Consider the following 26,788-nt stretch of genomic DNA (forward strand, 5'->3'; position numbering starts at 1 on the left):
CGAACTGTTTCGGATGGGAAGAATGCAGACGCCTTAAGTCCCCTCTCAAAGACAGAGAGAGAGCCTCCGGTCATGAAACCCTCTAGCCCCAAGAGCGAGAAGGGAGAAGGAAACACCAGAGCAATTTCCATTCCAGAGTTGACCCTGGCTTATTTAGTCACTCACAACCAACAAAAGCTCAATTTTGAAGACCACTTTTTATTGTACCCCGGGTCAAAGAGTAGGCGGTTGGAGAGAAAGCACCCACTCTCCGCCCCCTTCCCTCTCCCAATTTAACATAGGGAAAGGATTGCCCATTTGCAAATAAATTCCCAGGCTTTGGCGAAAGAGAAGAGGAGGAGGTGGAGGAGGGCTGCTGTAAAACAACAAACTTCAGTGTAGAGGGAGGGGAGGGCAGTCTGGTAAAAAGAATTGCAGATGAGGAAGGAATAAGAATGTTGGTGGTTTTCTCTTTCTCTTTCCCCTCATGCATCTCCTCTTGTCCTAATACCTCTGGTTGATAACCCCCTTTAAACTCTCATATGGCGGTCACTTCTATAGTAGCCACTGTACTGGAATTACAATGTGAATGGCTCCTTCCAGCCATGGAGACTTGAAGTCAGAAGTTTTATTTGAGAGAGTTGCAGGGAAGTGGGGCTGAGTTGAAGCAGGGGGTTGACTTAGCTGTGATTTCAAATGGTAAGCCAGTGCATGGATTAATCTTCTCTTTTTAGACTCACAGTGTGATAAGGATTTGAGGTGCTATGTTCTGATAGGCAGCCCATGCCTGATTAAATCTCAAGTTCCTCAGGTGGAAATTAAAGAGATTTTTCACGGTGTCAAAATGTCTGACTCCGACACAGCTAAGATGTCATCAGTGTTTTATTCTCAGGTTTGCCCCGCAGGGAGATGAAAGCAGGGTCTTCTCACATACTTTACCTCGTGTCATAACTGCCATGAGAGTACTTTGGAGGTATGTGGGCGGGTGGTTAGCAAGCTAGCTAGTTGTGTGGGGGGATGTTTAGCAAGCTAGCTGTATCAATTAGTCTTCTGTACGTTGGTGAGTGTTGACCTCAAGGCTTTCTCATGTGCTTGAATGAAGAAGACAATTATTCAATTGACCTCTAACGTCTTAGGGGGGTTGAGCCTGTTGTCATGAAGATTTGAAATTGAACTTTTTTCCCAGGTCAAACCAAGATAGAATTGCCAAATGCCTCCATGGACCACATTTTAGTTGATGTGGTGAATTTGTGTGGTAAAAATAGTGTTTATCCATTATTGAATTATATTTTGACTACTAGAAAACACAAAGAAAAGGTTTAATATGATCTTCGTTCCGTTTGTGAGAAGTTGCGCTAAATTGCTAGTGTCTCTTTTAAATCTTGAACAATGTTAGCCCTGTGCAAATTATTTGTCCCCCTCGGCCCGTCTTTCATCAGAATGTCAGTCAAGTGAGTACTTAAGTGATTTATGGGAGTTGGGTGATGTGCAGATTGAGTTAACTTCCCCAGAGAAGTTGATCAATCTGCTTAGCGGGTAAAAGCCCACCAGGATAGACATTGTGAAATAAATAGTGGAGGGAGATGGCATGGAGATGGAATCCACTATGGATGCTGGTACCGTCTCTTTTTCAGATGACAAGGTCAAACCAATCCACTCGCTAACTTGAAGAAGAGAAAAACGCACAGCCACAGCAGTTTTTCATTCTCCAGTATAGAATGATATTTGAAGTCTGAACAAGACTATGTACCCGTACTAAGGCCATTGTGTTACTTTCTCTCTCTCTCTCTCTCAATTCAATTCAAGGGGCTTTATTGGCATGGGAAACATGAAATGGATGTGAAATGGATAAACAAAAGTGAAATAAACAATAAAAAGTTACAAGTAAAAACTACACTCACACAAGTTCCAAAAGAATAAAGACATTTCAAATGTCGTATTATGTCTATATACATTGTTGTAGTGATGGGAAAATACTCTCTCTCTCTCTCTCTCTCGCTCTCGCTCTCTCTCTCAGACTTAGACTTAGACTTAGATCTACTCTCCAGCTAAGAAAGGTCTGTCTAAGATTTGGAATAAAGTATTTTTTTCTTGTGACTGTGCATTTCTGCATATTCACTCTAATAACATTGACACAGTCCTGATGTTTCGTGCTGATGCTGATCGTGCATCAGTTTATTAGTTGAGCCTCAGCATTAGTTTAGCATTTGTCCCTGTCATTTTGAGGCTTACCCGACGAACATGTAATACTCAGATTTACTCTCATCCCTTGCTCTTAATCAATCACGATAGCTTGCTGTGGAGTCTTAGTGGGCATGACAATATTGTATAGCATGTTCTCCTCATGAGGCTATTTGTATGTTTAAAAAAAAAAGTTTTTAAAAAAGTTTATTTTTTTAACCTTTATTTAACTAGACAAGTCAGTTAAGAACAAATTATTATTTACAATGACGGCCTACGTTAGCAGCAACCATAGCATGACCACACATTTCGGAATGATTTGATTAACATCTGCACTTCCATACACACAGTATCTGGTCAATACACCCATAGCCAAACAACTCATATGTAATCACACATCTGCCAGTATGTAATGTTAAAGCATTCTAATATCCATTGAAGACAAAGCAGCTCAACACTCTGTTGCAGTACATTGAGTAGCAGAGCAGAGCAACTTACAGTAGTGTGCATACATTTTCATTCCTTTTTTCATACTTTTCCCCCGTGGGAATCTAACCCACAACCTTGGCATTGCAAGTGCCATGCTCTACCAACTGAGCTACATTGCACTTCAAATGCTCCTCAGGTCAGTTAAGGAAACCCAAACCATTGCACATCTTTCTGCCTTTGGACTAGGGCTGTAGCGGTGACCGTATTACGCCACACCAGCAGTCATGAGTCATGACCGCAGTCAAATTCAATGTGACAGTTGAGTCACCGTAATATCCTCTTATACACTCTGGACATGCGTTGGTAGTACCCAACTTGCTAATGATGTTGCTAATGGCCTGGGACTAAGCACTCTATTGTCCCTCTAACCACTCTGACATCAATGCAAATGCAAAATCACATCAAACACTTACCATCAAAACAGAATCATGCTTTTAAAACTCACCTCACTGTGATGATCAATTTGAAGAAAGAAGTTCAACACCAGGTTAAAACTGAGTGGATTAAGCAGAGGCCCATATGAGCCCAAGCTCCCCCCAAAACAGAAGTGAAATAATGGTTGTGTTGTTATACAATACATAGCCTAATAGCCTACAGCATATAATGCATGGCAGAAAAACAAAAAAACAACTGATTTAAGATGTCTTTGGTACACAACTGGTATATAATCCAAAATGTAACAAATTCTAGTTGGTAAAAATGCAGAAGACACATTTCAGTTGAAGGCATTCAGTTGTACAACTGACTAGGTGTTTCTACAACTTGATTGGAGTCCACCCATGGTAAATTCAATTGATTGGACAGGATTTGGAAAGGTACACACCTGTCTATATAAGGTCCCACAGTTGACAGTGCATGTCAGAGCAAAAACCAAGCCATGAGGTTGAAGGAATTGTCTGTAGAGCTCTGAGACAGGATTGTGTCGAGGCACAGATCTGTGGAAGGGTACCAAGAAAAACGCTGCAACATTGAAGGTCCCCATTAACACAGTGGCCTACATTGTTCTTAAATGGAAGAAGTTTGTTACCACAAGACTCTTCCTAGAGCTGGCCGCCCGGCCAAACTGAGCAATCAGGGGGGAAGCGCCTTGATCAGGGAGGTGACCAAGAACCTGATGGTCACTCTGACAGAGCTCCAGAGTTCCTCTGTGGAGATGGGAGAACCTTCCAGAAGAACAACCATCTCTGCAGCACTACACCAATTAGGCCTTTGTGGTAGAGTGGCCAGATGGAAGCCACTCCTAAATAAAAGGTGCATGACAGCCTGCTTGGAGTTTGTCAAAAGGCACCTAAAGGACTACCAGACCATGAGAAACAAGATTCTCTGGTCTGATGAAACTCTTTGGCCTGAATGCCAAGTGCCACATCTGGAGGAAACCTGGCACCATGCCTACGGTGAAGCATGGTGGTGGCAGCATCATGCTGTGGTGATGTTTGTCAGCGGCAGGGACTGGAAGACTATTCAGGATCAAGGGAAAGATGAATGGAGCGAAGTACAGAGAGATCCTTGATGAAAATTTTCACCAGAGCGCTCAGGACCTCAGACTGGGGCGAAGGTTCACCTTCCAACAGGAGAACAACTCTAAACACACAGCCAAGACAATTGGGACAAGTCTCTGAATGTCCTTGAGTGGCCCAGCCAGAGCCCAGACATGAACCCGATTGAACATCTCTGGAGAGACCTGAAAATAGCTGTGCAGCGACTCTCCCCATCCAACCTCACAGAGCTTGAGAGGATCTACTGAGAAGAATGGCAGAAACACCCCAAATACAGGTGTGCCAAGCTTGTAGCGTCATACCCAAGGAACTTCAAGGCTGTAATCGCTGCCAAAGGTGCTTCAACAAAGTACTGGCAAAAGGGTCTCATTACTTATGTAAACGTATATTTCAGTTTATTCTTTTTAATAAATTGTCAAACATTTCTAAAAAACTGTTTTTTCTTTTTCCATTATGGGGTATTGTGTGTAGATTGATGAGGATAATTAAAAAAAAATGTTGAGTAAGGTTGTAACGTAACTAAATGTGGATAAAGTCAAGGGGTCTGAGTACTTTCTGAATGCACTGTGTGTTTAGATTTTTTTGACATTCTAAGATTCGTATCATTCAAAACTAAGGTTGCCAGATAACTCTAAATCTAGTGTATAGGACCTGTTTCAACTTATCACTTTTATGGTCAACATAGCCACATCACATGCACACTCGCTCTGGAATGCGAAAAATATCCTTTCTATTTTATTCAGCTATGTTAAATTATATTTTTCTTACTATAAAATCAAATAATATATACTGAACAAAAATATAATGCAACATGTATAGTCTTGGTCCCATGTTTCATGAGCTGAAATTAAAGATCCCAGAAATGTTCCATAAGCACAAAAAGTGTATTTCTCATAATGTCTCTTTATACCTGCCTAAAATAAATGATGGATTCATTGTGGTGGTGTAATTTAAATTGATTTATTAGACTTATTTAAATGGAGATATTCCAAAGGAGAGCATCATCAACTTGTATGTGAAGAGGCCTGGAGATGCTAAACGTGTTTATGCTAATTAACAGTCAATTACAGCACTACTACACAAATACAATGCCAGCATAACGTTCAGCCACACAAACACTATCTAGATACTATCCAAACCTGTTTACATGGGTTGGGTCAGAATTTGAACTGGCTTTTTTACACACACAGTCCTTCCTATCTACAGTTGAAGTTGGAAGTTTACATATACCTTAGCCAAATACATTTTAAACTCAGTTTTTCACAAATCCTGACATTTAATCCAAGTAAAAATTCCCTGTTTTAGGTCAGTTAGGATCACCACTTTACTTTAAGAATGTGAAATGTCATAATAATAGTAGAGCGAATTATTTATTTAAACTTTTATTTCTTTCATCACATTCCCAGTGGGTCAGAGGTTTACATACACTCAATTGGTATTTGGTAGCATTGCCTTTAAATTGTTTAACTTGGGTCAAAAGTTTTGGGTAGCCTTCCACAACCTTCCTACAATAATTTGGGTGAATTTTGACCCATTCCTCCTGACAGAGCTGTAACTGAGTCAGGTTTGTAGGCCTCCTTGCTTGCACACACTTTTTCAGTTCTGCCCACAAAATGTCTATAGGATTGAGGTCAGGGCTTTGTGATGGCCACTCCAATACCTTGACTTTGTTGTCCTTAAGCCATTTTGCCACAACTTTGGAAGTATGCTTGGGGTCATTGTCCATTTGGAAGACCCATTTGCGACCAAGCTTTAACTTCCTGACTGATGTCTTGAGATGTGCTCCTTTAAGAGTGTGCTCCTAATCTCAGCTCATTACCTGTATAAAAGACACCTGGGAGCCAGAAATCTTTCTGATTGAGAGGGGGTCAAATACTTAGTTCCCTCATAAAAATGCTAATCAATTTATAACATTTGACATGAGTTTTTCTGGATTTTTTGTTTTTATTCTGTCTCTCACTGTTCAAATAAACCTACCATTAAAATTATAGACTGATTATTTCTTTGTCAGTGGGAAAACGTACAAAATCAGCAGGGGATCAAATACTTTTTTCCCTCACTGTAGCTAATTTAGCTTAATCAACAACCTGACTCAAACAGAGGAATGCTATTTATGATAGCTAGTTGGCTAAGGCTATCCAACATTGGAACTCTTCCAAGTCAAGGTATGCTTTCGGTTTTATTAAAGTATGTGGACACCTGCTCGTCGAAATCATGGACATTAATATGGAGTTGGTCCCCCCTTAGCTGCTTTAACAGCCTCCACTCTTCTGGGAAAGCTTTCCACTAGGTGTTGGAACATTGCTGCGAGGACTTGCTTCCTTTCAGCCACATGAGCATTAGTTAGGCCGGGCGCTGATGTTGTGCGATTAGGGCTGGCTTGCAGTTGGTGTTCCAAATCATTCCAAAGGTGTTCGATGGGGTTGAGGTCAGGGCGCTGTGTAGGCCAGTCAAGTTTTTTCACACCGATCTTGACTAATGATATCTGTATGGATCTCGCTTTGTATACGGGGCCATTGTCATGCTGAAACAGGAAAAGGCATTCCCCAAACTGTTGCCCCAAAGAATGTCATTGTATGCTGTAGTTTTAAGATTTCCCTTCACTGGAACTAAGGGGCCTCGCCCGAACCATGAACAACAGCCCAAGACCACTATTCCTCCCCCACCAAACATTATAGTTGGCACTATGCATTGAGGCAGGTAGTTGTCATTGCAGCCGCCAAACCCAGATTAATCCGTTGGACTGCCAGATGGTGAAGGGTGATTCATCACTCCAGAAAACACATTTCCACTGCTCTAGAGTCAAATGGAGGTGAGCTTTACACCACTCAAGCTGACGATTGGTATTGCACATGGTGATCTTAGGCTTGTGTGTGGCTGCTTGGCCATGGAAACCCATTTCATGAAGCTCCCGAAGATCAGTTATTGTGCTGAAGTTGCTTCCAGAGGCAGTTTGGAACTTGGTAGTGAGTTTTGCAATCGAAGACAGAAGATTGTTACGTGCTACACACTTCAGCACATTTCCACTTCACAATAACAGCACTTACAGTTGACTGGGGCAGCTTTAGCAGGGCAGAAATTGACTAACTAACTTGTTGGAAAGGTGGCATCTTATGACGGTGCCACGTTGAAAGTCACTGAGCTCTTCATTCTACTGCCAATGTTTGTCTATGGAGATAGCATGGAAGTGTGCTCCATTTTATACACCTGTCAGCAATGAGTGTAGCTGAATTAGCCGAAGGGGTGTCCACATACTATATATAGTGTAGCTATGTTGACTATGATGGTAACAACAATGTAGGCTGCGGTTAGTGGTTATGGTATGAAGGTTTGGGTTACCAACTCAGTGGCCTCAGCAGTTAGAGTATCCACTCTGAGATTGGAAGCCTGTAAAGATGGGACCTGATGTGTCTCTGCTTGGCAATCAACATTTAGGAGATAGATTGGGGGTAAGACCCTGTGATAGACTAGCGTCCTGTCCAGGGTGTGTATTTCTATGTCAAGCTGCCTCACGCTACAGAAACAGAAGATCGGCTCCTGCCCTATGATTAGTTCTGGATCGCACAAGGGAAGGCTACTTAGGAAGGTTTGGAGAGGTTTTTTCACCTGGTCACAGACTGCACTGAAGTCCACAAGCAAAGGGAAAAGGTGAGAGGAGGAGGATGCGTAGATGCAAGAAGGAATTATACAACGAGCAAAGTGATGATGCTGTTTGTATGTGGCTGCTATGAAAGTGAACTGTGTGTGCGGGTGATCAGGTGTGTGTTCATTCCGCCGATTCTGTTGGAAAAGGTTTCTTAAGTGGTGCAGTGGTCTAAGGCACTGCATCTCAGTGCTAGAGGCGTCACTACAGACACCCTGGTTCGAATCTAGGTTGTATCACATTTGCCTAATATTTAGCTCATTTCAAGAAAAATTATGTATTTTGTTATTGCATAACATTTTGCTCCATTTCCTGTTAGGTGCTTGGTTGCTTTAAAAAATGCCCACATAACATTAGCTCAGTCTCAGACCACGGTCCCTTCCCCTTTAAAAACCTTTGCTTAACGTTCCCACATGGGCTGCTCTGACAGGCCCGGCCTGTAATATTTATGAAGGAGCTCTTAAAGCCCGGTCATGCTGGGTTTCCCGTCAACCTTCCACCAACCCCCTCAACGTAAATCTGTCCAGCTTTTCTACACCCTAAAAGCTATTAGCTGAGTGTCAGTTGGTCCTATACTGTTCTTCTGCAGAGTCTGCCCTAGAGGGAAGACAACTACTCTCCACAAACAAATGGAGAGTAATTTCTTGTTTAGTAGACCGTCAGATTCTGTGTTATATTTGGTTATAGGCATGAGTAGACCAAGCTCTGCTGGAATACAGGTTATTTGTGCTCTTCGAGAGACAGTATTCAAGTTATGATTTAGCAGCCAGTTTAAGGATTTGCTTTGAAAGGCCTATCATTCTCTATGATAACGATCCATGATACTCTAAGATATTAGCCACTAACTAAGGTCAAGCTATCACATTTGCTGTTTAACATATGATTTGAAATTCCATCTACCACCATTTCCTTTACATCAAGATTCCACACATTCCTTCAATAAGAAAGTAATAGGTTTGAGCGAGGGTCCATCACTCAACACAATCATCATGTATCTCCTCCATCAACTAAAAGCCATCTACCTTTGACTTGTTAATCCTATAACCCTGGAGGATTCGACCGTGGAGGGAAAGGCATTCGTCCAGTGGATACGAAGCCGCCCTCTTATCAGTTGTTATCAGACATAATTTGAACCTACATTGTCACACCTGGCTCTGCGGAGAGGTCTTGAGAGCCTCCTCCTCCATCGTGGTTTGCTGACAAGTCAACTCGGCTCAAAGACTCAAAAAACTTGTGGCTTCATCAAAAATCGGCATCGGGATGCATCTCTGTAATTATTCTGACAAACACCGTGAGAAAAACACAAAAATAAACCCACTCTCGCCCCACGGTGCTAGTGTTTCTGCTCCTGTTGCTATTCATCCATAATTGTCCCATCAACACACTGTCATTAAAACTTGGGGGAATGACAAGGAAGCAATTTCTACGCACTACAGCATCAAAACATGCTGGAATTATTCTCTCTCTCTCTCTCTCTCTCTCTCTCTCTCTCTCTAAAATACCTGAGATGTTTTAATTGACACGTTTCGCTAGAGATGCGTTTTGTTTAGTAGTCAAATTTAGAGCATGTAATTTCTCAGCCATCAAGTTGATATGATTACGGAATAGTATCACGTGGAGAACAATAACTCAACATGTCCCAGTTTCCTCGGGACCTATGCTTTTTTTTCCAAATGTTGTTGACATTTGTTTGAGCCAGAATTGAATGTTGTTGTTGACTTGTTTATTCTGTTGTTTGCTGCCCACTCAGCCCAAGTGTTGAGTGTCTAATAGTGAAAAAGAGTTTGAGGGCTAAGGTGGAGCTCAAAGAGAAAGGAACCCTTTCCACCTAGTGATCAGCACCAACCCTCTTCCATCCTCTCCTGTTGGCGTGTGCATACTGAAGGAGCCCTATCCCCTCTCCCCTCCAGAAAGTTAGTGCATAGTCAAGGAGCTCTATCCCCTCTCCCCTCCAGATGGTTAGTGCATAGTCAAGGAACCCTATCCCATCTCCCCTACAGAAAGTTAGTGCATACTCAAGGAGTCCTATCCCCTCCAGAAAGTTAGTGCATACTCAAGGAGCCCTATCCTCTCTCACCTCCAGAAAGTTAGTGCATACTCAAGGAGTCCTATCCCCTCCAGAAAGTTAGTGCATACTCAAGGAAAGCTATCCTCTCCTACCTCCAGAAAGTTTGTGCATACTCAAGGAGCCCTATCCCCTCTCCCCTCCAGAAGGTTAGTGCATACTCAAGGAGCCCTATCCCCTCCAGAAAGTTAGTGCACACTCAAGGAGCCCTATCCCTGCCAGAAAGATACTGCATACTCAAGGAGCCCTATCCCCTCTCCCATCCAGGTTAGTGCATACTCAAGGAGCCCTATCCCTGCCAGAAAGTTAGTGCATACTCAAGGAGCCTTACCCCAAAAAAAAAAGTTAGTGCATACTTAAGGAGCCTTATCCCCTATCCCCTCCAGAAAGTTAGTGCATAGTCAAGGAGCTCTATCCCCTCTCCCCTCCAGAAAGTTAGTGCATACTCAAGGAGCCCTATCCCCTCTCCCCTTCAGAAGGTTAGTGCATACTCAAGGGGCCCTATCCCTGCCAGAAAGATACTGCATACTCAAGGAACCCTATCCCCTCTCCCCTCCAGAAGGTTAGTGCATACTCAAGGAGCCCTATCCCTGCCAGAAAGTTAGTGCATACTCAAGGAGCCCTATTCCCTTTACCCCCCAGAAAGTTAGTGCATAGTCAAGGAGCTCAATCCCCTCTCCCCTCCAGTAAGTTAGTGCATACTCAAGGAGCCCTATCCCCTTTCCCCTCCAGAAAGTTAGTGCATAGTTGTTGAAGGAATTCTAAATTCCCCTGTTTTATTTCCCAATCAAAATCAAACACTCTGTCAATGCATTAGAAGGGTTTGTAAGACACATATTTTATAAGAATGGACAGAGCCCCGGTCTTAAAAGTCAGGTAAAAGCGTTTAATTCAAGAGAGTACTGCTTCATACACATTTTGCCACAGGTTATAAACTGAAAATGATATCAGCGTTTTCTAAATGTTCTATCTCTTCTTGACACTGGTAGAGATGCCCTATAGTTCTCGAGCCTTCCCTCCTCGCCTAAAGCCAAGGTCAGTCAGTGTAGATAGCATTCTAGACAGTCTGGAGATAGTTCATTCATTTGTACCAAGGCATTGTTCTAAACTCCTGACTATATTATATACAATTGGGAATGGGAGCAAGAGAGAAAATTCATACATGTACAGTACATGATAGCATTTGGACTAGTCAGTCCTGATTGAAATGTGTACATAATTAGTCATCATTGATAAAAATTCCCTTAACAATAGTCAAGGAGCTCTTTCCCCTCTCCCTTCCAGGACATTAGTGCATAGTCAAGGAGCCCTATTCCCTCTCCCCTCCAGAAAGTTAGTGTATCCTCAAGGAGGCCTATCCCCTCTCCCCTCCAGAAAGTTAGTGCATACTCAAGGAGCCCTATCCCACTCCCCTCCAGAAAGTTAGTGCATACTCAAGGAACCCTATCCCCCCTCCCCTCCAGAAAGTTAGTGCATACTCAAGGAGCCCTATCCCCCTCCCCTCCAGAAAGTTAGTGCATACTCAAGGAGCCCTATCCCCTCTCCCCTCCAGGACATTAGTGCATACTCAAGGAGCCCTATCCCCTCCCCCCTCCAGAAAGTTAGTGCATGCTCAAGGAGCCCTATCCCCTCTCCCCTCTAGAAAGTTAGTGCATATTCACAACATAGAAGAGTATCCACCCTCTTCACTCTCTCTCCTGCTTTTTCCTACTTACTGACAACAAGTCACACAACACTGTACACTTTTAACCCGTTACCCCCTCTCTCTCTATTCCAGGATCCCGGCCCAGGTTAGAGGATGCCCCCCCGCGGATTGTGGAGCACCCCTCTGACCTGATCGTGTCCAAGGGCGAACCAGCCACCCTCAACTGCAAGGCCGAGGGGCGTCCCAGCCCCATGGTGGAGTGGTACAAAGATGGCGAACGAGTGGAGACAGACAGGGAAGACCCACGGTCCCACCGTATGCTGCTGCCCAGCGGCTCCCTCTTCTTCCTGCGTATTGTCCACGGTCGACGGAGCAAGCCTGACGAGGGGGTCTATGTGTGCGTGGCACGCAACTACCTAGGCGAGGCCGTCAGTCGCAATGCATCGCTGGAGGTGGCAAGTAAGTGCCTTTGCTTTTGTCTGCCATTTTGGCTCTTGGTGTCAGCCAAGATGGCAGAGATGGCTGGAGAATAGCACTGTATAGCACTGACAGAAAATAGAGGCAATCTTCCTGGACTGGGTTCATTAATGCGAATAAGTGACAGCTCAAGCGAATAAGTGCCATTGGAAAGGGAAAGTGTAGCAAGAACAGCCAATGGTTCCTGTTTCCAGGTGTTAGCCCCCGAAATCATCTCACACACACGCACCCACTATAGAAAACCCTGTAAGAATGGAAAGCAATGGAAGTTGGCGCCTAGCAACTTTTCACAATTAGGACACTGCTGATATCTGTTCTGCTGTAATGAAATGTGGATGGGCCAATTTGATTTCACTATTAGATTAGCCAATGCGCTATTGCATTAGGATTTCATTATGTAATTCCGTTCTACAACAACACGGGTCATTTGAGTATTTCAGTACTTAAGCTGTTTTTATTACGTTTTTCCTGATATGAGTTGAGGATGGTTTCTTCGTATGTATTGTTGCCTGGGAGGCTACAGTTACCCAATTCCTCCGAATCGGTTATAGGATGATGTAAGCAGTTGGTTGTATACAGTATTGATAGCAACATACACATGTCTATTAGAGCTAAATTCTTGTGAAGGCTATCTTTACCCCATGACTAACTGTCCCCCCTCAAATTAGCCCCGAAACACAGAAACTGTTTTTACTAAGGTAGCAGTGAAAGTCAAACGCTTTCATCCATCCTTTGTGGAGTGTATTTTGGAGCCAATATTGCTCACCTTAAAACTTGCAAACATCTCAGGAATTTCTAAATTCTTCTGCCCTTTGCTCAAACCCCCCATAACATGAAACTCACCTCCCAATGCAGTAATAAGAAACAGCTGAAGAGAAGAGAAAAAAGAGGTGAAAACATCTCCCCTTCACTCTAAAATCAGTGAAACTCTAGACCCTCTTACAATACCTCAGGTCCTGCGTCCTGTTTTGGAAGGCTCCAGCCCTATAACCTAATCTTCAAGCCTAATTTCACCCTGACTGCTTCCACGGAAACACTAACATAAATTAGTCCCATGCTTGTTCTTTGGCGGGGTCGTTAAGGCTTACGTCAGTCACCTGAACTGAGAGCATAGCTCCAAGGATTATCTTTTTAGTTTGTCTTGCTCTCATATCCCGATGCCTCAAATAGCTACATGTTTTATGGGATTGGCTGTGAGCAAGCAGATTGGAGTTGTGTTCTTGGCCGTTCAGAAGGGTGTACTTTCAGCAGTAAAGCCTTAGGAGGTAATCGTTTGAGCTAGGGGAAGTGGAGTAGGCTGCAGAACACAGGACACTTTGGGAGCTGAGGAATAAGGCAATGTGTAGTGGAAATGTTTTTGTTGGAATCATGATTTGTCTGACTAGTATATTCAGCCTTATATGCCATGATGGTATTTTTGAGGCGGGCTGCTTATGTTCGCTCTAAGACTGGTGCTGGTTTTACAGAAGACATACCCTTCTTTTACCAGGGTAAGTTGATTGAGAATACATTCTTATTTACACTGTATAGTCTAAGGAAGAGTTGCAATGGAAAGTGGTTGACTGAGCCACAGATGGCTCTCAACTTCTCTCGTCTCTATTTGATGCTGGTCTGGTTTCACTAAGTCAGTGCTATACAGGTTTCTCTCTTGCTTCACTGAGTCACTCCTAATCCAATGGCCCTGAGGTACTGGCATCCTGACCTAGTCTCTGGAGCCCAGTGTCTCCGCTGGTCTCTGAAGCTAGTATCTCTGAGACCAATGCACCCTGCAGCTGGCTTTCAACTGAGAAACACACACACACATGCACCGAACGCCTGCTCCGACCCTCAGGGAGAGGACACCCCCCCGCCCTCACCAACACACACATCCCTTACTACAACACACACCCCCACACACTGCCCATTGTGGAGCAGTCGCTCTGCTCATACCTTCCATCTCCTCTCCCCAGAAGATAAGGATCCCCTTTTTCTCTCAGTCTGCAACCTCATGGTTATATGAGTGTGTGTGTGCACACATCTGACTTTCGGATCATTGGCCCCAGGGCTGGCTCATGGCTGGGGTCGCCTAGAGAGGAACTGCTCATCTCCATCAGTGGGCGCGTGCCAATGGTGCCTGCATGATGATGGTGATGCTTGAAATACGACCCTGGATGCCAGGACCCTCTGTGCCGCTTTGCCCATGCCAGGGGCACAGCATGGCATCGGTGTGGCGCGGGTATGGGGCAGGCATGGCAGTAGCCTTTCAATGGCTCTTTGCTAGTTAGTGAGCTGGGGGTAGGAGCCAGATTGCTCGGTGGGATGGCTCACTCACAGGTTCAGGGGGTTTAACCTCTAGTTGCTCCATCTGCTACCAGTGGAGAGGCACTGAGCAGCACAGATGAGCGGTGGTCTAGAGACCAGACAGGCACTGTTCATACTGTGAGTGTGTGTATGTGTCATTGTATATATAGTACATTAGTGTGTCTGTGTTGAATGTATTCGCCTGTGTGTGTGTTTCGTGGATGGCATCCACATCAAAGACCATATCACATTTTACGGCTGAAAATGCAACGTAATAGCCATCGCTGTACAATAGACCCAACTGAAAAGAAGCTGTTTGAAATTCAGACTGCCTTTCCCCAGGTCGCCAGTCCATTGTTTGGGGTTTTATATTGCTCTGAAGGTTTTATGACCCTGTCTCTGTCTCTACCGCTGCTTTTATGGTTCATGAATATGTTTGAGGAGACGAGGCATGGAGGGGTACCAGAGGGGGACAGGGTCAGTCCCTGAGATACATTTGAAATAGGATTGCCTGGGGTAACTTGGGAGAGGGGGGGGTCCAAAAAAGAGCCTGAAGGTCATGTGGAGGTCAGCTGTGGTTTCCAGGGGAACTGGTGGGGGCAGGATGGAAGCTGCCGGGGGAATTCTGGGATTCCACAGGTGAGGGGAGGATCTGATGACACTGTCCTCTCTCCTCTATCTGGTGTGTGTGTGGTTCAGTGTGTGTGTGTGTCTCTGTTTTTTATGTTTGTGTGTGTGTCTGTGTTTGTATGTGTGTGGCAGGAGCAGGGCCAACTTTATCACCCGTCCTAATCCAGGACGGCAGTGTCTGAGAAGCAGCTGAAGCACACACACACACGCACACAAACACACACCCCCACCCTTCCTCCAGAAAAAAATATTGAGGTTTTAGGGGATTAGGAACTGGGAGGAAGGGGGGACTTGGCAGATAAGGGTGTCTGAGTTGCCTCCCTCCATTTTGAAATGGCCAAACTGCTACAGGGCACGCTCTCCTCAGGCAGCTCCAGGATGGTTTCCCTCTTTGTTATTAACCCTGGTCAGGGCCAATATGGGGCACGTTTCTCCATAACTGCTTCACACTCCTGACTGAGCTTTTTCCAACCTCATGTCTAGCTAGGAGCAGAAATCCTGAAATATAGGCCTGGGCCCATAGTCGCCAGCAGAGATTAGGGACATCAGTGGTTCCAAGGCAATTTGCCACTGTCTTTGAGTCAGACTGTCTCTGAGTTGATCTCTCTCTGAGTTGGTCAGTCTCTGAGTTGGTCAGTCTCTGAGTTGGTCAGTCTCTGAGTTGACCTCTCTGAGTTGACCCCTCTTAGTTGACCTCTCTGAGTTGACCTCTCTGAGTTGGTCTGTCTCAGAGTTGGACTGTCTCAGAGTTGGACTGTCTCAGAGTTGGACTGTCTCAGAGTTGGACTCTCTCTGAGCCCTCCTGTGTGTCCAGGCTTCACTAATGAGATCAGTGGGCTGGCGGCCAGGCTTGTGCAGGCTGAGGACGGGGCAGAGGACAGGACCAAGGGGGCTAAACACAAAAGGAGGGGTCAGATGGCCCGAGGTGAGGCTGGGACTCTGGCTGGCCACTCTTGTCCCCCTTCCCTCTGGTGGTCATCGAGCTGGCCCCAACGGCCAAATCTGACCTCCTCATAGGATCATGAATTAATTAGACCAGTTAGGGGCTAACGAGACCAAGACCTGTACTGGTGGCCTGGGGCCAGTGATGTGTGTGTTGTGTAGAGAGAGGGATGATGGGGGTCAAGAGGAGATGACAACAGGTGGTGTGAGGAAGAGCTTTATAAAAGTACACACACACACACTCTCTCTCTCTCCATCCACCCCTGCCCCATGCTAATGAGCAGTGGGGCATCTGCAGGGCCATTGTGGGGCATTTGCAGGGCCATTGTGTGCCCTGGGTTATGGCAGAACCACGCAGACCATCGTGGAGAACAATAAAAGCCCGCTCCGACCGTTGTGACTAATCACACTACATTATGTCTCATGGCTACAGATCACTAGCACCGTCGGCTATACCGCCACACTGTCAAATCCACCAGACCCTCCCACTGACCTCCACCGTCTGTCAGATTCTGTTAGTTCCCAAACTGTTATGCAATAGTAGGAGTGCTAATTGGAGTCCTGTAACCTTGTTATACTGTGATCACAGAATTCCTCAAATTTGTTCGGATATATTTCAAAAGCATGTTGTTCGGGAATAAGATGCGGTTCAAAAAGAGATCAGGCTCGGTGAATATATTGCTGTTTTTAGGTTCTACCAACGGCTGCTTTATTATTCCGTTCATTTTGTTGCATCGTCCTCTTCCCCGGGAGCCTTCTGCCTGCCAGACGAGAGGCTGATTCAAAGTCAAGTTTTCGCTTAATTGACTTTGGGAACATTTTATTTACAGACACATTCAACTCTGGGCGTTCAACAATACCATACATTGTTGTATTAAAAGCACATTTCAAGGGGATATATTTGTTTTTAACCCTCCACAAATGGTAAATGACCAAGCAAATGACCGTTTAAACTCTCTAAGCTGAAATTCACCTTAAGATGACCACCGCTTCAGAGTTGGAAAGGTCAGAGAAGAGCTTAAGTCATTCGACTGGATCTAAATGGATTTAATCTCAGATCCTCAGATTTTCTTTGGAGTTTGTTGACGTGGGGAAAATGGGTGCATTTGAACTCCACACCCTCCTTTATCTGCCACGCTTGAGGGAGTTGTTTGGGAGTTTTCATGAGCAGGGCATATTAATGGGCACTGGATAAACGACACTCAACACATTTGACAGAGCACTGGGCACCGCGGTTTGCAGAAAGTCAGTAAAAAGCGCACCTTCGCCATCTGTTCCTGGACCAATTGTTAATCGGGAGCTCCCACACTGCCCCTACATCATGAATGGACAGACACAGTTGGACACTTGTCCGCTTACACACACGCTTACACACACAGTCTTGACCGAGATGAGACAGAAGTGTCAGCAACCGACAACAACCACACAATGCACAAAATCAGGAAAGCTGACATTGCCAAACTGACTGACCGCCATGTGGGCAGTGAGGACACATGCAATCGTACCCTGTCAAAATCACCGTCCCCAGCCAGAATGAGACAGAAGTGACCGAGGCGTGTATGTGTGTGTTCTCTGTGGAGATTGCTGACACCGAACACACACAATATAAAGAGATGATAACATGACATGTACCTCGATTACAGCAATAGCACAAAAGTGAGAAGGAACCAACAGTGTAATAGTTGGCGCATGCCAGTAGATGCTAGAACAATGTGGTGTCTGGCATTGTCTCCGGCCTTGCCGTGTTTGCGTAAGCATCTATTCTAAATCTCCCGACTTTTCTCCTCTTGTCCAAGACAAGCAAAAAAAATGTCAGACAAGAAGAAAATAGATTTAATAAGCTGTCCGAATGGACAATTTTTACAAAATCTGACAAATCACAATATCAAACAATTAAGGACTATTCCGATCAGAATTGGATGTTGGTGTTTCCTCCGACACATTGTTGCGGCTGGCTTTCGGGTTGAGCGAGCAGTGTGTCAAGAAACAGCGCAGGTCATGTTTCAGAGCAAGCAAGACTGTTGGGGAGTTGCAGCGATGAGACAATGTCGTAACTACCAATTAGATGTCATGAAATTGGGGAGAAAAGTGCTTAAAAATACATATATTTTTTCCATGTACATCAATAAAAAAAACACGTGTCAAAGTGTAGGTGATATGCATATTGTCTACAGCCTCATGTCCAGACCGATCCTGACATGAGGGAGACGTCAGAAAATGTAGCCAAACTTAAATGAGACTTTTAATTTCATAAATATAGGCAAAACGCCAGTCATGTTTGACATATTGATAATTAGCATCTAAAGACTTGATTCTGTTGACATAGCCTACTGAGGCAAAGTTCACCCAGATCAACTGGTCACAAGACCGGAGAGTGAAGGACCGTGCCTGTTGCACACCGCACATCACCCACTTTGAATCTGAGTGGAGGCGGTCAGTATTTTGAAACTATTTAACCATAAACGTAATTGTTTAAAACCTGGACATTTTATGTAATTTTATAAAGCATGTCTTACCTTGTTTCAAATTAGCCTAGCCAATATATGACCATATAAACACTTAATAGGCCATTGAAACCAGCATTCTTCTCATGTTCTATTGGTTTTCAAATCAACATTATTTTATTGTCCAGCAGCCAAAGGCATAATCATAGTGATTTGAGCTTTTGGACAAGTAGAACATCTGTCCTACATGTCCAAAGGACATGGACCTGGAAATGAGCACCGATAAACAGATTGAAAACGGGCCTGGTTTTTATCACCGATGTGTGCACCCAATACAACTCTCGCTCTTGCTCACTGCCCAGTCCCAGTCCAGATTCTGCATTTCAGTCATGTCTCTCTGCTGTTGTGTGTGCATGAGTCATTTCGACTATGTTCAGAACTCGTTTTTTTTAACCCCGCATTGGCTCCTGAGGGAAGGTGGATAAAGAGGCATATGGGATTTGGCAAGCTGTCCCACATTGTAAGGTGGGCACCAAGAAAGCTTTCGAGGTGCAAAATAGAATATTTCTCTTCAGGATACTAGATACTAGATACTATATCTACCATTTTGGTTTTTGGCAATGCTGCTGCAAAATTCAATCTTTGTTCAATTAAGCTTTTTATGTTTTGTTATTGTCCATTTTATGGTAATTTTATTGTCATACAGCTTTTAGAGAAAAGGCTGAGATATTTTTATGTTTGACCACTCATCAACTCCTTGTTTGTGTGGAACGACAATGCCTCCGGGCTGCATTCTCAAACTAAACATCACACCGGCTGAACCCTAGCCCCCCTATACCTATTTTACACCATATCTATCCCCAGGCTGTGATGGTTGGTTGGTTGGTTGGTTGGATGGTTGGTCGTTTTTTTAGAAAGCCATAAAACACTCTTCAAGAGGTCAGTTGGGAATCTAACTCTTAAGCACCTTTTGAAACCTAATTTTCAATTATTCATCAGACTTCGCTTAGTATTCAGAGATCTTCATTATCGTACTGAGATACGGTACCTTAAAGAGAGGGGTTGGGGGAGGTGGAACCAGAACTACCCATTCTAATCTTCCATTCTCATCTCATTGTGATAGTGTGGGGACATAACAGTTTGTCCAGATGGCTGGCGTACAGTAGACAGAATAGAGAGGGTCAGTGGGGGGAATTTGGGAGAATGGGGGCAATTGCCCCTCTAGACAATGGGGTTCCTTGTGGCCCTATGCTCCCCTTCCATAGGGCAAGCAGACCATTACTAGTTTAAGGTAACCCTCTTCCAGGGCAAACAATGTTTCTATTAGCTGGGCACATGCATGGGATTAGACCACATCAGTAATGGATTTATTGTTGGAGGAATCTGCATACAAAATGACTATGCTTGGGGGCTGAAAGGGGCAGGTCTCTCCCCCCGTCAGCCCTGCCATCAATACTGCCCAGTCCCCTCGTTCTTCTCGTCCCTCCTCCCTCTCACCATGCTTCCTCTCTTTGTTTTCACCATTCAGTTGTTTTGGGTCAGACCTTTATTCCAGTGGCGAAGGGGTGTATACACCGCTCGCAAACATCAAGTGGTATTTTAATATGACTTGAAGTACTGTATGGCTGTGTTTCAATCAAACTGGCCCACTATGACTGTTGGGGTGGGTGGAGATGCACGCAAAAGAGGGTGGAGGCCAAGCCAGCCCCTGTATAAACGACCCTCCCCTTCCTCCCTCCAACTCACTGTTATGAAGGAGTTTACTGGCCTTCTCCACACACATATACTGTAGGCTGCACGTTAGGAATTGTATTCATTTTCCACTCTTTGCTGGCCTTTATATAACATAGTCACTCATAGGGAGCTGTTATGAAACAAAGTGTTTTCATTGTTATTCATTGTGGAAAGAAAATATATTATATAAGTTAAGATACTTTTCTTGGACCTATTAGTTATTTAGGTAACATCTAGCCCTCCGTTGGTGCTGTTTTCACATTCTCAGACAGAGACATAGAATGCATCCCAAATGGCACCCTTTTTCCTTTATAGTGCACTACTTTTTATTAGGGCACATTTGGAACATGGCTTCAAAACTGGCTTCAGTCAGAATGCTCCAGTGTGACGGCAGAGATGTTGGAGAGGGCTTCTTGGCTGGCAGCAGACATGTTTCCCTATCGTACTCTCCTTGAATTATGGTGCTCAGCTAAGCCTAGCTGCCTGGGGGACTGTAGCCCAAATACATATATATGCGCACAGGCACGCATACACGCCCCCCAAAAAAGACACATACAGGAAAGGTGTGTGTGGGGGATTAACCTCTTGCCCCTGGTCGGATGAGCACAGCCAGAGCAGGACCACCGTTATAGGAGATGGGAATGGGCCATGAAGCGAGACACTAGGTGAACACTTCCCATGGTATGGGGGATTGGAAGGATTTACACCCCAATGAGGTGTGTGTGTGTGTGTCCACAGGCTGCTTCCCAAGGCTGAAAGAGACCAGTGATGCTTTTGTGGGAAGAGGGCTAAGGAGAAGGGGAGAGAGGAAAAGAAAGCTTGAAAAGGCAGAGGGGAGTGTGATAGTGTGATGGGGAGAAGTAGTGGGTCGGACTGGTGTCAGAACATTCCAGCTGTCCAGTATTTTAATAATGTCCCTCTTGAATTGAAATATGTCTGTGTTTCAATCAAACTGGCCCAGTAGGCCTGAGACATGGGGCAGACCTTTGGGGGGCGGAGGTGCATGGAGGAGAGGGTGAAGACCAAGCCAACTACCACATAAACTAACCTCCCTCCCTCCAACTCACTGTTACGAAGGAGTTTACTGGCCTTCCCCACACACATATACTGTAGGCTACACATACAGCGGGGAGAACAAGTATTTGATACACTGCCGATTTTGCAGGTTTTCCTACTTACAAAGCATGTAGAGGTCTGTAATTCTTATCATGGGTACACTTCAACTGTGAGAGGCGGAATCTAAAACAAAAATCCAGAAAATCACATTGTATGATTTTTAAGTAATTAATTTGCATTATATTGCATGACATAAGTATTTGATACATCAGAAATGCAGAACTTAATATTTGGTACAGAAACCTTTGTTTGCAATTACAGAGATCATACGTTTCCTGAAGTTCTTGACCAGGTTTGCACACACTGCAGCAGGGATTTTGGCCCATTCCTCCATACAGACCTTCTCCTGATCCTTCAGGTTTCGGGGCTGTCGCTGGGCAATACGGACTTTCAGCTCCCTCCAAAGATTTTCTATTGGGTTCAGGTCTGGAGACTGGCTAGGCCACTCCAGGACCTTGAGATGCTTCTTACGGAGCCACTCCTTAGTTGCCCTGGCTGTGTGTTTTGGGTCGTTGTCATGCTGGAAGACCCAGCAACGACCCATCTTCAATGCTCTTACTGAGGGAAGGAGGTTGTTGGGCAAGATCTCGCGATACATGGCTCCGTCCATCCTCCCCTCAATACGGCGCAGTCGTCCTGTCCACTTTGCAGAAAAGCATCCCCAAAGAATGATGTTTCAAACTCCATGCTTCACGGTTGGGATGGTGTTCTTGGGGTTGTACTCATCCTTCTTCTTCCTCCAAACACGGCGAGTGGAGTTTAGACCAAAAAGCTCTTTGTCTCATCAGACCACATGACCTTCTCCCATTCCTCCTCTGGATCATCCAGATGGTCATTGGCAAACTTCAGACGGGCCTGGACATGCGCTTGCTTGAGCAGGGGGGGACCTTGCGTGCGCTGCAGGATTTTAATCCATGACGGCGTAGTGTGTTACTAATGGTTTTCTTTGAGACTGTGGTCCCAGCTCTCTTCAGGTCATTGACCAGGTCCTGCCGTGTAGTTCTCGGCTGATCCCTCACCTTCCTCATGATCATTGATGCCCCACGAGGTGAGATCTTGCATGGAGCCCCAGACCAAGGGTGATTGACCGTCAACTTGAACTTCTTCCATTTTCTAATAATTGCGCCAACAGTTGTTGCCTTCTCACCAAGCTGCTTGCCTATTGTCCTGTAGCCCATCCCAGCCTTGTGCAGGTCTACAATTTTATCCCTTACACAGCTCTCTGGTCTTGGCCATTGTGGAGAGGTTGGAGTCTGTTTGATTGAGTGTGTGGACAGGTGTCTTTTATACAATGAGTTCAAACAGGTGCAGTTAATACAGGTAATGAATGGAGAACAGGTGGGCTTCTTAAATAAAAACTAACAGGTCTGTGAGAGCCGGAATTCTTACTGGTTGGTAGGTAATCAAATACTTACATGTATGTCATGCAATAAAATACAAATGAATTACTTAAAAATCATACAATGTGATTTTCTGGATTTTTTGAGAAGCTTTAAAGAAGTGTATGTTTTCTGTCATGCATCCCTGGGTAGAGTTGGAAAATGGAAGTGAAACCTTATTTGTAAACACTATTACCTCATATAGTTGCCCAAACTGACACACCACTTTAGCAGACATGCAAACGTTGTTTGTTTTATTGTTTCATAAAAAAATACATTTAATGCAACGCATCAAAGACAAAAGGAAGACTGCTTAAAAAGCAGTATTATAATGCATGGTGGTGTATCAGAACTCCAATCAACCTGGAGAGTCCTATGCGTTTTCTCTGTCATAAAGGAAATCATTTTTAATGCCCTGTCACCACCACGGTGGGGCCAGCTGCCTTTCACCAATCAGTCCCCCAAAAGCCAGAGAGGTTGGCCTAGGGATGGGGGTCTGTGAGGGGAAGGGGAGGAACCCCCAGCTGTTGTGTGTTAACAGGACTCAGGCGACGGGCCTAACCAGGGGAGACAGCTTCTAAATGAGTGGCGCAACAAGGACAAACACGCATCATAAACAAAAGAGGGGGAGAAAATGAGGAGAAATGAGGGAAGGGGAGAAAGGAGAGGAGAAAACACACCATCAGGGTCATATGGCTGGGGGGGGGTGGAACCCTCCTGGACTGGACCCTCCTCCCCCCAACCTCCCCTCTTCTCATTTCCCTATCATCCCCAAGGCAATATCTGTCTGGGTCCGTCAGTGGTTGCCTCACCATACCAGTCCCAGTCTTCCCTACCACCATCAACCAGTCTCATTATCCAGAGTGGGCCTTTCTTTGATCCCTATCGGGAGTTTGGAGATGATGAAACGTCAAGGAGAGAGCGTGGAGGGAGGGGTGGGTGTGTGTGTGTGAGGGGGCTCTGGGTGGGACAGATGTCCTGGCCGCAGGTGTCTCTAAGCACCAAACTCCCTCCTCTCTTCGTACACACACACTCACACACAAACCTCCCCTCAAACCACCCGTCCAGCTCATGCCACCAACTCCCCCAACACCAAACACACACACACACCCTCCATGACAGCTGTGGTTCCTGCAGTAGGACAGACAGTACTGTCTGTCTGAGTCCCAACACTAATACTGTCTGTCTGAGTCCCAACACTAATACCCTCTACATTATGAGTATGAGGGGTAACTAGAGATCATCATCTGATCATCTGTGTGTGTTCTTGACCAATCTGATTCATGGAAATCACAGGTTGTGCAGGCAGGGCAAATGCATGTCACCTAGCAAAGCGCAAAGTCCGCACCATGCCACTGTCCTTTGGTATTTATTTAGCAAACTTGATAATACATCACTCCAGACATACAAGCAAGAACTCTTCACAGAAATGTTGCAGCAGCCCACACCTAAACTGTATTGACCTTCTCAGTCTGATCAACTAGACTACTGATAACAACGTAGCCCACAGCTGCATAGGCTACAGCCAATGCGCCCTGTCCTCTCTTGCCAGGGTAATGTTAATAATGTTAATAATGTTATGTAGCCTATGTATAGCACATTTATTTATGTTAGGGGAAAATGTGATAAAATGTAATTTGGCTATATTCAACTTTGGCTGGCTGGCTGGCTGGCTAGGCTACCTTGACCTTTTCAATCCAAAATTACTGAAATTACTCAAACAATACCGATTACATAAATAGACTGTGTGTTTCTTTTTAATTGCAGTTGCATAGGTCTATACAATGCAAACCTGCATAATGCAAGCTCAGCCCTGTGAGTTCTATTGTCCAATTGCAGTGGTTGTGTCTGTGTAAATGAAAGTCTAGTTTTAAAATATAATTAATATTAACACGTACTAGGTTGCTGCAGTTTGACAGGGTTTTCACCCTCCATAGAGCCAGACGTTTTACCAGAATAAAAAAAAAAAAACGTGACCTGTTTAGAAAATATCTGTATACCAGGTAGCCTAGTGGTTAAGAGCGTTGAGCCAGTAACTGAAAGGTCAATGGTTTGAATCCCCGAGCCGACAAGGTCTGTGTTCCCTTGAGCAATGCACTTAACCCCATGAATCTGGTCCCACTCCCACCTTTGCAAATATAAATACCATTTTACAACTAGTAACGAATCACTGTCAGACCCAATAGGGTCCTGATTTATACCTGGTAAGGTTACCAAATTAGGAAAAGGAAAACAATTTGCCCCACCACTCTGGGACCTGTAGTGTCACCTCTGCATCAGGCCATCATCGGATCCAAAAATCATTGCGATCGGTTTCAATTGCAATGAAATTGGCATAAAACACTTAACCATTGACTTGAGGACTCGAAACCCAAAATTAGGCACTTCTGACTTGACCTGAGCTGTGGAACTTAGGACTTTACTTGAGACTTGCCCATTATTACATGGGACTTGAATCGAGACACGAAGGCTCAGACTTATAAAGGGTTACATGTTGTGCTGAAGGATGACATATAAAGAGCCATACCATAGTGGGCTGGGCCCAATGTCGGTTAGGTCTTGAAAAAGAAAGGTCAACACAACACAACACTGCACATTGACTCTTTGCATCAACTTCATGTAATTGTCAAATAAAGCCTTTGACACTTATGAAATGCTTGTAATAATACTTCAGTATCCCATAGTAACATTCTACAAAAATATCTGAAGACACTGAAGCAGCAAACTTTGTGGAAATTAATATTTGGCAAAACTTTTGGCCACGACTGTACAACTTCCTCATACAGAAAACGGACATGCAAAACCATAAGGGGGGCTAGGCTAGGCCTACTTAATACAACACACAGGAGATGAGGCATAGATTGCATACATTGACCTTATCATCATAGGCACTGGCCGCTTTCATTGAATGTCAAACACATGCCATCAATACGGCACACATTCATAGTCAGCTATGATTAAATTCAAATTAAATTCTATTCACATAAGTATTCACATAAGTAGTACCACCGTTGGCAGTGATTACAGCTGTGAGTCTTTTGGGAGTAAGTCTAAAAGCTTTGCACACCTGGATTGTACAATATTTTCCCATTATTATTAATACAATTCTTCAAGCTCCGTTATATTGGTGGTTGGTCATTGTTAGACAGCCATTTTCAAGTCTTGTCATGGATGTTCATGCAAATTTAAATCAAAACTGTAACTAGGCCACTTAGGAACATTCAATGTCATCTTGGTAAACAACTCCAGTGTATATATGGCCTTGTGTATTAGGTTATTGCCCTGATGAAAGGTACATTTGTCTCCCAGTGTTTGTTGGAAAGCAAACTGAACCAGGTTTTCCTCTATGATTTTGCATGCACTTAGCTCTATTCTGTTTCTTTTTATCCTAGAAAATATCCCTAGTCCTTGCTGATGACAAGCAAACCCATAACATGATGCAGCCACCACCACCATATTTTTTATTCTGTACAAGCTTCCTTCTTTTCACTCTGTTATTTAGGTTAGCATTTTGGAGTAACTACAACGTTGTTGATCGATCCTCCGTTTTCTCCTATCACAGCCTATCATGCAACTGCAATTAAAAAGAAACACACAGTCTATTTATGTAATCGGTATTGTTTGAGTAATTTCAGTAATTTTGGATTGAAAAGGTCAAGGTAGCCTAGCCAGCCAGTGGGCTGGGCCCAGTGGCATCATTAGGCCTTGGCTTCCGGGGCTTCAGCCAGATGTTCTTAATCCAGCACCGAATCTTTTGATGTTATTTGTTTGTTCTTACATTTCAGTCTGATATGATTTTCCATAATCACACATCGCAAGCTGGATTGACCAGCTTGTTGACTTTCTTCCCTTTGAAAAGCTCACTTATGACCTCCACAAGAGACAGCCCAAGTTTGATAGACTCTGGTCTCCACTACTCCACTACACAAATTGGAAAGAGTGAATGGGCAGATGCATGTGCTGTAAAAATTCTTTGCTCGTCGTCTCAGCAAAGGCTGGAATTAGCTAATAGGAACGCTGATAGTGCTGCTGCAAGTTTGTTTGTTTTATATTTGTATTTGGTTATTTATGCCTGCCACATCTGTGAATGTGGAATGTGTTTTGTTGGTTGATTGAAAAACAAGAAAACGTAATAAAACTTTAAATAGAAAAAAAGAGTGCTTTGATTTTTTTCTTAAATGTGTCACCAGCAAAGCGCCCCCACACCATCACTCATCCTCCTCCATGCCTCATGGTGGGAATTACACATGCAGAGATGATCCTTTCACCTACTCTACGTCTCACATGG

General features: G+C 44.3%; 1 protein-coding gene across 2 annotated transcripts in view; it reads left to right on the top strand.

Annotated features, from left to right (window-relative positions):
* Positions 1-26,788, top strand: part of robo3 (roundabout, axon guidance receptor, homolog 3 (Drosophila)) — a 131,097-nt gene that overhangs the window by 16,954 nt on the left and 87,355 nt on the right. For both annotated transcript variants that reach the window (XM_024393773.2, XM_024393774.2), the window contains exon 2: positions 11,631-11,957. In XM_024393773.2, the coding sequence (XP_024249541.1) occupies positions 11,631-11,957 (327 nt within the window). The remainder of the gene's footprint in view (positions 1-11,630; positions 11,958-26,788) is intronic.

The sequence above is a fragment of the Oncorhynchus tshawytscha genome, linkage group LG30 (assembly GCF_018296145.1).
Source record: "Oncorhynchus tshawytscha isolate Ot180627B linkage group LG30, Otsh_v2.0, whole genome shotgun sequence".
NCBI classification, from domain to species: Eukaryota; Metazoa; Chordata; class Actinopteri; order Salmoniformes; family Salmonidae; genus Oncorhynchus; species Oncorhynchus tshawytscha.